The sequence below is a fragment of the Hemicordylus capensis genome, chromosome 2 (assembly GCF_027244095.1).
Source record: "Hemicordylus capensis ecotype Gifberg chromosome 2, rHemCap1.1.pri, whole genome shotgun sequence".
In the NCBI taxonomy this organism is placed as follows: Eukaryota; Metazoa; Chordata; class Lepidosauria; order Squamata; family Cordylidae; genus Hemicordylus; species Hemicordylus capensis.
The window spans coordinates 305057313-305070978 of NC_069658.1; the positions used below are offsets into that span (position 1 = coordinate 305057313).

The following is a 13666-nucleotide window of genomic DNA, read 5'->3' on the forward strand; positions in this document are numbered from 1 at the left end:
TCACATCCCAATTGTAAGAGGTTCCTGAGGAGTATTAATAATGTGACCATTTATGCACCAGGAGTATGTTTTGGGTCTCTTGGCAAAGACCATGATTTTGGTTTTGTGGTAGTTGATTTCCATCAGGTCTTCCTTGTAATACTGGGTGAGGCCCTCCAGTGCTCTTCTGAGGCCTATAGGGAGTCCTTGAAAGAATTGCTGCACCATCTGCATAGAGCATGTGTCTCCCTGCAAGCTTGGGGTATGTGTGGAAATCTGCGTTATTGAGCTGACCACCATGGCATTGATATAGAAGTTCTATAAGAGTGGGGCGAGAATTCAGCCTTGTTTAACACCCTTCCAGGTTGGGACGACACTTAAGAGGTGTCCTTGTGGGTCGCACCTTACTCTGAGGGATGTAACAACGTGTAGAATATGTATTAGGTATAGCAGGCACTGGTTAATGCGGGGGGTCTTCGAGCTTCTCCCACAGTTTAACTCGGGAGATGGACTCGAATGCTGCTTTGAGGTCTATGAAGGCTGCATAGAGGGAAGTTGTGTTGTAACAACCAGAATGTACTCTTAAACATTGTAATGAATTAGGAATCTGTCCTAATTCATTGAATCTGTCCATTATTGCCCTTTCTTCCGTTATTCCTACTCATTCTACTAGAAAGTAAAGTTCAGTCTAAGTTGTTAACTGATTATTTAGATTTGACTCAAGGAGTGTTTTTATTAATATATTTTCTAAAACCATGATCTGTTTCTACAGGATAAAAGTATTCCTTGTTCTGAGAACTTCTCTCTGAGTAAGACACTTGGTGATCCAATTAAAATCAGATCCTGGAATATTGCAGGGCTTCCAACAGACCAGTTTTCTATAGACAATGGTGTGATTGTTGACAATGCTAGACGTTGGTAGGTGACATAAACCTAATATTTTACAAAAAATAAACTAAAATAAACATTTTGTACTAAGAATTATGAATGATGCTTTCAATATCCTGCCCATTTTTGTTTATATTTTCTAAACCTGTTCCAGTTTTATGAGATTCTTTTATAGATGAGATTATCAAAATTGGCTAAAATTATGTAAAATTTATTTTAACTGCTCCTTCTGTTAGTGATCTCTCGTTATGATGTGAAGTGGCAAGTGAATTAAAGAATCCTTCCCCCAGTAATTTGCGAAATGGTCATGCACCAAAATGAATCAAGGGGAAAGAGCAGGAATGGGTGCCTATTCATTGAAGGGATGGTGAAGGTTTCAAGAAAATTCAAATCAAAGGTTTTTTTGGGGGGGAGGGGAAAAGCTCTGTGTTGATAAAATAAATAAAAATGGGGGGTGGGATCATGGTATGAGTGAAGAGAGAGCTTTACTTCACTTATTCTCCACCTCCCATTTTTCAGTTATAATGGAATCCACAGATCAATTATATGAATCACATTTCTTCCAATCATGATGCTACATGGTATTGTGAGTGGGGAGGGGGAAAACAGGAAGGCAGCAGCCACTGGCTAGAACACTGTTGCTGCTGTTGCCCGACCAAGAATGAAAGAAACCCATGTCTCCTGCCATGGTAAGGGGAGGGGGCCCATCCAGCTGGCAAGGTCAGGGCCACTCACCCAAGAGGGTCAGGACTAATATTTGGGGTGAACCCCTCTGTGGCACTGTACCCTTGTTAGCTACCCAAGCTGCCTTGTGCTAATGACATTCAAACTTGATATTAGTTTGGATGTCAAACCTACATGTTGGTCTAGGTAAGTTTGACACTGAAGACTATATTTTTGCACTCACTTTGGTTGCAATATTGGTACACAATAAAGACATATTTCAGTAAAGGTAAAGTGTGCCATCAAGTCGAATTCGACTCCTGGGTGTTTTCCAGATTACACACTGGAACGTATTCACACCATATCCTCTAAGTACCCCTCCATATTGCCTGTGTTTCCACATCGGTTTTGCTGCGTTGTAAGCAGGGTGTGTTCACATTTCCCATGCCTTGATTCGTATTTTAATGATGTGTTTTTGCCCTACAACATTGTAAATGCGCTGCAGGAAAGTAGCTGAATTTTTCCGTTGTAGGGAGCCTTGGCCCGCATTTTATTCATTGTAGCATTTTGCAGTGTAAACAGGCACCCCATACCTCCCTCCTCCTCCACTTGCTCCCAACATAACTAATTAAAAGCTTGGGTGAACAAATGGGTCTTAACTGCCTTTTTTAAAAGTCATAAGAGATGGGAAAGCTCTTAAAGCAGTGGGATTGCACAGAAGTAAATGATTTAGTTCAATGGGCTTCCTCTTCAGTAAAAAGTGCATGAGAAAGGGTTGGATTCAGAAATCTGCTTAGTTACACTAGTAAGAGTCTCTGGCCAAAGTAGCAAATTAAAAGGGGAATGCACATAAGAACCCCAGTGGAACAACAACAACAACAACAGTAATAATAATAAATCTTCCAATCTCCTCCCTCTCCCTCTGTGTTGAGAAGCTCCAGATACTGTTTTATTTGTTTGATGATTTTTAATAGTTGCTTTAAATTTTAAATTGTTGCAATGTTTTTAATCTTTTTATTTGTTGTTTATATTGTTTCATTGTAAACTGCCCAGAGACATGCGTTTTGGCAGTATACAAATATGTTAAATAAATAAATAATAAATACTACAAGGCAAAGGACAAGGAGAGAGAACAGTCACTTACTTAAAAGGAAGCCCATTGAACTGAATCATGATTCGTTTACTTCTGTGCAATCCCACAGCCCTCACTGGAGCAATGCTCCCCTCCCCTCCGACTCTTCCCTCCTATTTATTTATTTCTCTGGAGGCACACCACCAATGCCATCCTCCCTCCTCAGGAGAAGGCCCAGCAGGAGGGAAGCAACAAGGGCAAAGGAGGAGAGGAGAAAGCCACAAGGCTTCTAGTGAGGCTGTGCCAAGGGCAGGCCCATCCTTAGGGTGGGGCAACTGGTGTGATCACCTTGGGCGCTGCTTTTGAAGGGGCCCCACAGTGGTAGTGCCATGGTGGTGGTGCGAGCGGCAAGCAGACTGCCTCACTGATCGCTCAGCTCCAGCCTCCCACTGGCTGCGCCATCTGGGGGAGGGCAGCGAGCAGCGGTCAAGGCAGCGAGCAGTGAGCAGCCTGCTCCACTCGCCCACCTTAGCTTCCAGTGTCACGGCAACCAGCACGGCCACCGCCAAGTGTGCAGGGGGGAGCGGCGGTGGCCAGTGAGAGGTGAAGGGCCTGCTCCATGCAGCGAGGCTGTCCATGTGCCCACCTCGGCTCTGGGGGGGGTGGGAGCAGCCGCAGTGGCCAGTGAGTGGCGAGCAGCCTGCTTTGCTCAACAAGATTGCTTGCATGTCCGCCTCAGCTCTGGGGAAGAGCGGTGGCTAGCGAGTAGCCTTCTCAGCTCAATGAGGCTGCCCACGTGCTGACCTTGCCTCTGAGGGGAAACAGTGGCAGCAGCCAGCAAGCAGCCTGCTCTGATCAGCGAGGTTGCCCATGTGCCCGGGAGAGGAAGGGCTGCTGGCTGCCGCCGCCACCATAGAAGAGAACGCCCACCCAGGTGCACCAGCTCCTCTTCCCTTTTCCAGGCTCGTCACAGGATTTCCTTTCTTTCCCCCATTTTTTTTTTAAATCACATCACACACACTCCATGTCTCCATTGGCCACAGTGGAGCAGGAGGAGGGGCAGATAAATGTGTTTCAAAGAGAATATGGACACTCTTGCCTGGAAAATACATTTCAGGGGATGGAGAATATGAATGGCCACCAGCTTACAACGAACCGTTAAACAACCATTTACTCTTGTTTTGAAACCATTACACTAGTCCGTCACAGTTTGCAATGTATTAGATCTTGTAGTCTGGAAAACACCCTGGCACCCACAGAGCCCTGTGGTTTTCTTTGGTAGAATACAACAAGAGTTTACCATTGCCTCCTCCTGTGATGATGCCTTTCAGCATCTCCCTATATCGCTGCTGCCCAATATAGTATCAGCGAGGATTTGAACCAGCAACCTGCTGCTTGTTAGTTAAGCATTTCCCCGCATTAGGTAGCGGTCATAAATGAGTAATTTTGTAATTAGAAATTTAATTTCTAATTCCACTCATCTGTGGATTCCAGTCCTTTGACTTCCACTGGCATAGTTGTTATGGGTTTTAAAGGCCAGCTACAATATACAATAACAGAATATTAGGCATTGATCCTTTTTAAACATCTGATATTATGTTGTAGGCCATTAATGATTGATCCTCAGGGTCAAGCAAATAAATGGATAAAAAATTCTGAGAAAGAAAACAGGCTGAGTGTCATAAAGTTCACAGACTCCGACTATATAAGAACATTAGAAAACTGCATTCAGTTTGGAACTCCACTTCTGCTGGAAAATGTTGGGGAAGAAATAGATCCTTCATTGGAGCCTCTGCTGCTTAAACAAACTTTTAAACAAGGTATAAGAAATAATTCTGAGCTCTAGACTATATACTTTGATACTTCTTGAATGATCTGTTGCATAATTCAATATTTTTCTTTTTATCTCTTAAATACTGCTGCATAGCAACAGAGGAAGGTAACACCAGAAAGCCATTTTTAGTTTTGTGATATCATTTACATGCACTGCCTTCTCCTGTCATAGATTTAGAAACAAAAAAGGAATTAGCATATTGTATATATGGTCACTGATAACAATGGGGAGCAGCATCTTTTAAAGTGATGGCTCTCTTACATTTAGCAGGAGGATAGCAAACTGACCCTTTTCATTTCTACATAAGATCCCTAGTCTCCCTTGTGCTTCTTTTTAGATTGTGAAGCCTTTGAGTACAAGGAATCATTTTATTATTCTTTTTTCTCACTTTTCTTATTCCATTTGCATGTAAAATGCTTCAGGAACTTTTTTGTTGCAAAGCATACAAATATATAAATATTCTTAATAATAGAAATAACAATAAATATATGCAATATAATCTTTAACATTTTATATTGTTTTGTTTTCCTCTGCTCTGAATGGTGGAAAGTTCAAGGTAGGCCATTACATGGCTATTTCCTTATGGAAGAGAGCTGGAATTTCAAATACTGGACCTATCTTCCTTTTTTAATAAGAAGGAATGTTAGTAGGTGCAAGTTTTCTCACCTATATAAAAATCCCCCCTTCTACACTATTAAAGATACAAAAACCCTTTCAGCTTATGCATCAGGCCACCTTCAAGGGAGTGCTGTAAATTTATACTGTCATACAAAACTGTTATACAAATATACTAGTTGAAGAAGTATTTATGGTATTGCAGCAGTGAGTATATCCACTAGTTCCAAAACAAAACAAAAGCAAGCCTTTCTCTTTAACCACTGACTCAACACAGCCAAAATCACTCATCAATGTTCAGGACCTTTCATTTCACCCACCCACTCACATGAGCTTGAATTCCAAAGAAATTCTATACAGACCAAGTAGTTGGTAATCAAAGCAACATGAAGATCTTCTGCTTTGAGAACATTATCTACTCAGCAATTGATACCATCAGCCAAACATCCAAGGAAAGCTTAATGGTGATGAGGTAGAAGGAAAGGGAGAAAATCAGGAGGGGCAGCAAGAGGGAGCTAGAAGAGTCAAAGAAAATAAATAGAAATAATTTTGTCTTTTCAACACTAGGGGGCATGGATTGCATTCGACTTGGTGAAACAATTATTGAATATTCCTTTGATTTCAAATTTTATATTACGACCAAATTAAGAAATCCACATTATCTGCCTGAAATAGCTACAAAGGTTTCTTTACTCAACTTCATGATTACTCCAGAAGGACTTGAAGATCAACTTCTAGGTATTGTTGTTGCAAAGGAGAGGTAAGCATTCATGCTTTATATGGGTAGTTTTAGGAGCAAATTAAATTAAGGATCCTCAAGATGGCAATTATCTGCACTACTTGAGAAGCTTGCTCACAAGTTCCAAGAGCAAATTTACTCAAGCTCCTCACAGACCCACAGGCTTCCATCTTCTTTCGCAGTGTAAATTCATGCTTCGTTCAGACATTAAGCAGGGTCCTTGCACAATTCTTGCTGTGTGTCACCTGCTGGCCAGCTCTTGTTTTCCAGGAAGAACCTTTTCCCCATTTGCCAGAAAAGTAATAATTCATTTTCGGGCAGGAGGGATCTCGCAGGCAGCTGGCACTGCAAAAATTCTGTTCGGATCCTGCTTGATATCTGAACAGAGCATGAATTTGTGCTGCAAAGGAAGATGGAAGCCTGAAGAAGTGTGTGGAGGATGAGTAAACTCACCCTTGGAACTTGCATGCAAGATTCTCATATTGTGTAGCTTACTGCTACCTGGAAGGACACTTAGTTTCATCCCACAATGCAGCATGCTGACCAATTATCAAACCCTCCCTCCTTTTATGCCTCTTTTATGCCTTTTAAGCCAGTGTGGTGTAGTGGTTATGTAGTACACTGCTCTGGGCTCCTTGGAGGAAGAGCGGGATATAAATGTAATAATAATAATAATAATAATACCAAATGGTAGGGTAGATCAGGAAATAAATGAGACAGGTAATATACTGCAGTGTGGACTGTACCTCTTCCTGTTGCCACAATCAGTAGCAGACTAATTGTGACAAGATGCAAAGCCATTCTTTCTAACAAAAAAGTTAGAAATGATGCCTTGGAATCTTAATGCATCAGATTACATTGTAGAGCAGCAGCACTTATGGGAGTCTCCTAGAGGAAATTACATTAGTCCTCTTCAGACATTGCTCACCCCACAAAACTCATGCTCAAAGCTACCAGGAGCTTACTCACTTCCTCCTGCTGGGCGCTCATGGTTACAGAGCTGTTTGTATGATGGGGGGAAGGACTGTAACCATGGCTGGATCTTCCATGAGCAGCAGCCTTAGGCTTCCCCTGCAAACAGCTCCATAATCATGAGCTCCGGGCAGGAGAGGGGTGAGTGACAGTCCTGGGTAGGACGTCTTGCCCACTTTTGCAGCTGTAAGCTTGAGTTCCATGGAGGTAGGTAACATCTGAAGAGGACTATTGTCACCTTTGCAAGTGTACATAATGGCCTACATCCCAGTATGCTCTTCTTGACCTGGTCTTAACATCATAATGCTGAAAAGGATGCAAAAGATGTGAATTACTGTTTTGATAGAATTCTGATAGTTTCTAATAGTTTTAATGCTACAAATAAAGACAAAACTACCTTTGTGACATTTACAATATTCATATACTTTTTTACAATATTCATGTAATTTTTGAGCTGTGTTGCCCACTGACACCATCCTGACTAACAAAGTGTGCATGCTTTGAGGGACTGCAGCATGTTTTCGATCTTGCAGAACCCTTCTGGAGCTCAGGAAGTTCTTGGAACTGTAAAGGCTCTTTTGCAAGAGAGTGCACTCAGTGGGAATGGGGGAATTGTGCGAGGAATTCTGTCGTGGCCTTGCAATCCCTCAAAGCACACACACTTTGTTAGTCAGGATGTCAGCCACTGATTTGTATGAACCAACACAGCTACTCACAGCACCTTTTTTTACAAGCAGCTAGTGAGCTTTGTAGTAAAACTATTACAATAATTGTAGCATAAGACGTAATATTGCATATATATCTTTTTAGACCAGAATTAGAAGAGGAAAGGAATGCTCTTATCCTCCAATCAGCTGCAAATAAGAAACAACTAAAAGATATAGAAAATAAGATTTTAGAAACATTACAGTCTTCTGAAGGGAATATTTTAGAAGATGAAAGTGCAATTACTATTTTGGACTCTGCCAAAGTAATGTCTAATGAAATTACAAAGAAACAACAAGTAAGCAATGAAAGATTTGATAAACTGTAGTTCTGTAAAATGGTTGACACTCTGATCCTTAAGGTATGCATAGTTGCTACAGTGCACAGAGATGATATTTTATTTATTTATCAAATTTGTGGACTGCTCCAAACTTCTCTCTCTGGGTGGTTTACAACATAAAACAAATTAAAGCAAAAATGAGGGGGGAGGAGCCAAGATGGTGACCAGTTAGCAGCACCTCACTGAAGCTCAGCACATCCACTGGGCCAAACTCCGCTCCAGGGCACCTTTCTCCCTAATTCAGCATGCCATCAAAAGGGGAAAAACAAAGCAGGAACAACAGAGAAAGCCCTGCTAATAAAAATGGTGCTCAGCTTCAATCTGGGAGGAGAAGGAAGAAGAAACAGCTGAAGCTCAATTCGTTCTTGCCACCAACAAGGCAAAGGGAAACTGTGAGTAGTCCCTCTGACAAGACTCCCTTCATTAGAAACAGATGTGCAGCCTTGTGCACTGATGAATTCGATAGCCCCCCACAATAAGGAGTTTGCCGCAGGGGAGCCGCAATTAAGCCAAACTACTCCCAAATCATCTAAACCAGGGATTCTCAATGTTGAGTCCCCAGATATTATTGGACTTCATTTCCCATAATTCCTAACCAATGACCACTGGGGCAAGGGATTATGGGAGTTGAAGTCCAATAACACCTGGTAACTAACATTGAGAACCCCTGATCTAAACAGCCTGGCCAGAGCCATCTCCTGGGACTGAAAAAGGGGACCCATAAATCTCCCAGGCATACAACCCCCCTCCCCCATGAACTCCTCACCCAGTATCTAGGAGATGCCTGCCTGCTGTCCGCAGAGTCCTTGGTCATGATAATTGGGAAGTTGAATGAAATTTCTGCTAAAATTGATTATCTCAGGCTTGAATTTGAGCAACTTATTTCTCAGAGCACACAAGGGAATTGCCCTCCCCCACCCCACCCAGGAACAAAAAGGGTTCCTGTTGACAGTAACTCCCACCCAGCCCCCCTCTCTGTAACGGCTCCAAGAACACCATGTCGATAGAAAGCAAGTAGCAATGTCAATGTCTACAGAGTGCTGCAGCCCCATCAAATTCTTGTTGAGCTGCCTAAAAGGGACTCCCGGATTTGGTCAAACTGGAAAACTATTCTGGCTTTACTGTCTGAGATTCTAAAATGTCAATGTGGAAGCATAGATCTGAAAGACTTTCACTTTCTCCCAAGAAGAACTGACTATAAACGCCTCTTCCTAACTTTCAAAACAGCAGCTATTCCATCTCAACTCCTATGATTGACTCACTGCTTAAGTGCCAGTATTTACGAGCTGTCCATTGCTTTCTAGTCAGATCGCTTATCTCTGGGAGGCTAATTACTAACAGGAGGGCCGTCAGTTCTAATTACAATAAATCCTCCCCATGGACACATCCTCCAGCCACTACAATCCTCCACAAGTTATCCTCTTGATGGAGATCCCCAGGCTAAAAGCAATTCATGATGACTTTGCTGGTTTTGTGTGGCCGGAATGTGTCTCCCTGCCCTTAAAGCAATGGCCCGCGCTGCCCAACGTAGCGCGGGCCGATTTCCCAACAAAGCACAGCCCCATTTGGGAGGGAGACCATGCCCTTGCACCTGACATCAGATGTGGGGGTGTGGCTAGCCATCACCCTGCATCTGACATAAGACATTGGGGGCGGGGCCAGGGGGACCCCTCCTGGGTTTCACCTCTCTCCTCTCCTGGTTTGATCAGGTGTTTGAAGGCAATCTGCTTCTTTTTATTTCAGTTTCTCCCTCTTGTTTTTGAGCTACCTCTTATTTGCAAACAAATCCTTACATAATCTGATTGCAAGCCCTTTTGGAATAGAGCCATTGTTTTATTTATTATCATTATTGCCGTGATGCATTTATATGAACTAAGTATTTTAAACTACAGTACTCATTTATTCCAATGCCTTTGCTTGAGGTTCTTGCATAAGGGTATATTGTATTTGTTTGCATACTCTACATAAGCAAATTAAAATCAAGCAATTACCCTTAATATCTGTCAAGTATATATAATCTGTCTAACAAGTATGGTAGAATGGAATATTTCTAAACTCTTGCAAAGTTCTTTGTTTTGTAATCCTACACATGTTCCTGGTTGCTCTGATCCCTGATTCCATGTACATACTTTTTAAGATATACTTATTCAGAACCATGTGCTTGGCATGAACACATGAATGTGTCAATCTCACTTAATGGAAAATTGGTGTCTTATAGCACAATCAAGGGACGTTGCACTAGCAAAATAAGTACTTAATACAGAATGTGCCAATCATTGTCCCAGTGTAATGTCACAAACACTACACCAACATTACAAGGACCTTTCACCACCAGTAGCAAAAATGTTCAGCACCAATGTATCAGTTTAATGTTCTTTAACATCATGGAAAGTGTCCATTGCTATATTGTTGTTAATTTTTGCTAAGTAAAATATTTATTTTAGATTGCAGAAAAAACTGAAGTTAAAATAGCACAATCTCGAGAAGGCTACAGACCCATTGCAAAGCATTCATCAGTATTGTTTTTTAGTATTGCGGATCTGGCTAATATTGACCCTATGTACCAATATTCTCTCAGTTGGTTTGTAAATCTTTACATCAACTCTATTCATGACAGGTGAGCAATTACTGAGTTGAGTTCAATTTCAATTTTCTTTTTACAATATGCATGTTATTTTAGATACAGTTTCTGAAAATAATTGCTTCTCTGAATTTGAACTTACAAACATTTGTAAATACAAATAGAATCAGTGTCAAGACTGGTTCCATTTGATATTCAATCAACTGAGAGTCAGTTCTCATTTACATTTTGTACTTGGGTATGTACACACAGGTACATATTAGAGATGTGCATGAAACGGATATTGCATTTTGTTTCAAGCTTGAAATGAAACACAAACAGCCGAAATGTTTCATTGAAACAGTGGTTGATCTGGGTGTTTTGATGAAACAAAACTCAAAATGTTTTGCATGTTTCAGCCATAGGGAACAATGGGTAAACTCAAAACACCCCTTTGTTCCCCATGGGTAGCTCCTAGGGACACCAAACTGGGTTAGATGGTAGGGCATGATGGGTGCTACCTACCAAACAACTCATAAAAGAAATGGGCAAGAGGGCAATTTTAAACAAATTTTTAACCTTTCCCCAAAACCTAAATAGGATCCAATATCATTGGCACAAGCTGCTTTCTCACACACCATTATAACTCCTTGGAATATAAGAACAGCCCTGCTGGATCAGGCCCAAGGCCTATCTAGTCCAGCATCCTCCTTCATCCTGTTTCACACAGTAGCCCACCAGATGCCTCAATGGTGAGAGGCGTCATGCCTCTGAGGCTTGAGGTGACCTATAGCCACCAGACTAGTAGCCATTTGTTTGTTTGTTTTAGACATATTTGTATACCGCCCAAAACGTAAGTCTTTGGGCAGTTTACAACAAAACAATAAAAACAACAAGTAAAAAGGTTAAAACATTACAACAATTTAAAATTTAAAACATCTAATTAAAAGCCTGCGTGAACAAATGTGTCTTGACTGCCTTTTTTAAAGTTGTGAGAGATGGGAAGACTCTTATTTCAGCACGGAGTGTATTCCAAAGCTTCGGGGCAGCAATAGAGAAGACCCATCCCCAAGCAGCCACCAGACAAGCCATTGGCCACTACAGATGAACCTCTCCTGTTGATCCCAATGGGTGGTGTGGTTCATAGTGAAGAAGATGTTCTCTTAAATATCCCTAGGCCCAAGCTGTTTAGGGCTTTATATGTTATAACCAAGACCTTGTATTTTGCCTGGAAACGTATCTGCAACCACTGTAGATCTTTTAACATAGGAGTGATATGGTCTCTCCAAGATGACCCAGAGACCAACCTGGCTGCCACATTTTGGACCAACTGCAATTACCAGACTATGTACAAAGGCAGCCCCACACAGAGTGCATTGATGTAGTCAAGTATGGAGGTGACCAGCAGATGTACTAATGTTCTGAGGTCATTTATCTCAAGAAACGTTTGATAGATCGCCATTGATAGACCTCCTTACATTCCTAGCCTTGCAACAGCTGCCACAGGAGCACCCTTAACAGCAAACATGGTCATAAGCTCAACAAGAGCAACTGCAGCCACATTTTGACTGAGTACACCTTGCAATGCAGATTGCAGAGCAGACCAGAACAGTGAGTGAAGCACAAGTTAGTCTCAAGGCCAGACATGAAGCTCATCACAGCAATCACCAAGAAATATGAGAGAGAGAGAGAGAGAGAGAGAGAGAGAGAGAGAGCGCTGCCACTGTCCATTTCTTGCCACAACACTATCTCATAAGCAAAACAAACCACAACTCAAGGAAGGAAGGCACACAAGTTCTGCCTTTGTCAATCTGAGATGCAGCAAAACCAGATAGTTATAGCAGCAATAGGACAGCATATTGTACTCAATACTGAGCAAACCACAAAATCAAACCTCCCTTCCTTCCATCCATCTTCCCATCCTTCAAGAGAGTCACACTATAAGGGTTCTTTCTGTCTCCCAGTCCCTATACATTTTTAAACTCCTTCCTTTTGGGTTCCCCCATTCCTCCTACTCCCCACCCCCAGCCAGTGGGGGCACAGTTTCCCATGACAACGCTTGCTTTGTATGATAACAAGCCAACCAAGAAGCAAGGAGACTGCAAGCCAATCGAAAGCCAGTGTCAGAAAACCAATCAGCACAGGAAAAAACACAAAAACAGGCCTCCAAATGGCATTTGAAAAGTTGAAATGTTTTGACTTGAAATCTGGCTCTTTTGTTCCAAGCTCAAAACAGGCACTTTATTTAAAGGGTGTTTTGTTTAAAGCTTGAAATGGCCTGTTTTGAGTCAAAATGTTTTGATGTTAAAAAGTTCTGCACATCTCTTGTACATATTATGTACCACATCAGTATTTTCTGACTAAACATATATATGCTCTTTTTTTTTTATAGCAACAAGTCTAAAATTTTGGAAAAAAGGCTACGATACCTAAATGATCATTTCACATACAACTTGTATTGCAACGTCTGCCGTTCACTGTTTGAGAAGGATAAGCTGCTGTTTTCATTTTTACTGTGTTGTAATCTCTTGATGTAAGAGGCTCCCTTCTTGCCTTTCTCTTTCTATAGTTTACTCCGCTAATCCAGTCTTATAGGGTGCCTTATTAAACTTGTTGAATTGGACAAGGTTGCATTATTATCCACTTATTATCACAACCACAGCATATCAGTGCTACTGCATAAGTGTTCTCCCAAGTCCATGAGCAATACAGCTGTACTGCACAAAGGACTTAGAAAGAGCAGGGCTGGAGTACAGTGGCAGGTGGGCACACTTTTCAGTGACCCTTTGACTGTTAGAGAATCCCAGATCACTTAATAGTTAAGGCAGTTTTAGCAAGTTTCAGTGACAAATGAGATGGTAAAGTGAGGTCTGACCCACTTGACTTAGAATAGACAAGTATTAGCTTTAGGAGCACACACCTCTCAAAACCAACCAGTTAAGGATGGGCTGTAAATGAAACATTATTGATTGTTTAGGTTATGTTACATCATGGTATTTCAAGCTAGAATAATTAGAAGTGACTTACAAGGTATTTGATCATGGCTTTTCAATATAGGGCTAAGAAGGAAATAGAACATCAAGAATTTATGTTCCTGTTAACTGGAGGAGTTGGCCTCAAGAGCAAATACAAGAATCCAGATCCATCTTGGCTACAAGATAAAAGTTGGGACGAAATATGCCGAGCAAGTGACATGCATGCTTTTAAAGGACTACGGTAAAATAATAAATCTCTTGTGATGTCACTGATTTGTTTGTGTGTGTGTGTGTTCACTTAAAGCAAAAAAAGTTTTGCAATTC

General features: G+C 41.5%; 1 protein-coding gene across 9 annotated transcripts in view; it reads left to right on the forward strand.

The window, feature by feature from the left end:
* Nucleotides 1–13666, forward strand: part of DNAH12 (dynein axonemal heavy chain 12) — a 277218-nt gene that overhangs the window by 226396 nt on the left and 37156 nt on the right. For all 9 annotated transcript variants that reach the window (XM_053291166.1, XM_053291165.1, XM_053291159.1 and 6 more), the window contains 7 exons: nucleotides 752–897; nucleotides 4208–4422; nucleotides 5619–5811; nucleotides 7573–7765; nucleotides 10252–10424; nucleotides 12760–12900; nucleotides 13425–13583. In XM_053291166.1, coding sequence (XP_053147141.1) covers nucleotides 752–897; nucleotides 4208–4422; nucleotides 5619–5811; nucleotides 7573–7765; nucleotides 10252–10424; nucleotides 12760–12900; nucleotides 13425–13583 — 1220 coding nt within the window. The remainder of the gene's footprint in view (nucleotides 1–751; nucleotides 898–4207; nucleotides 4423–5618; nucleotides 5812–7572; nucleotides 7766–10251; nucleotides 10425–12759; nucleotides 12901–13424; nucleotides 13584–13666) is intronic.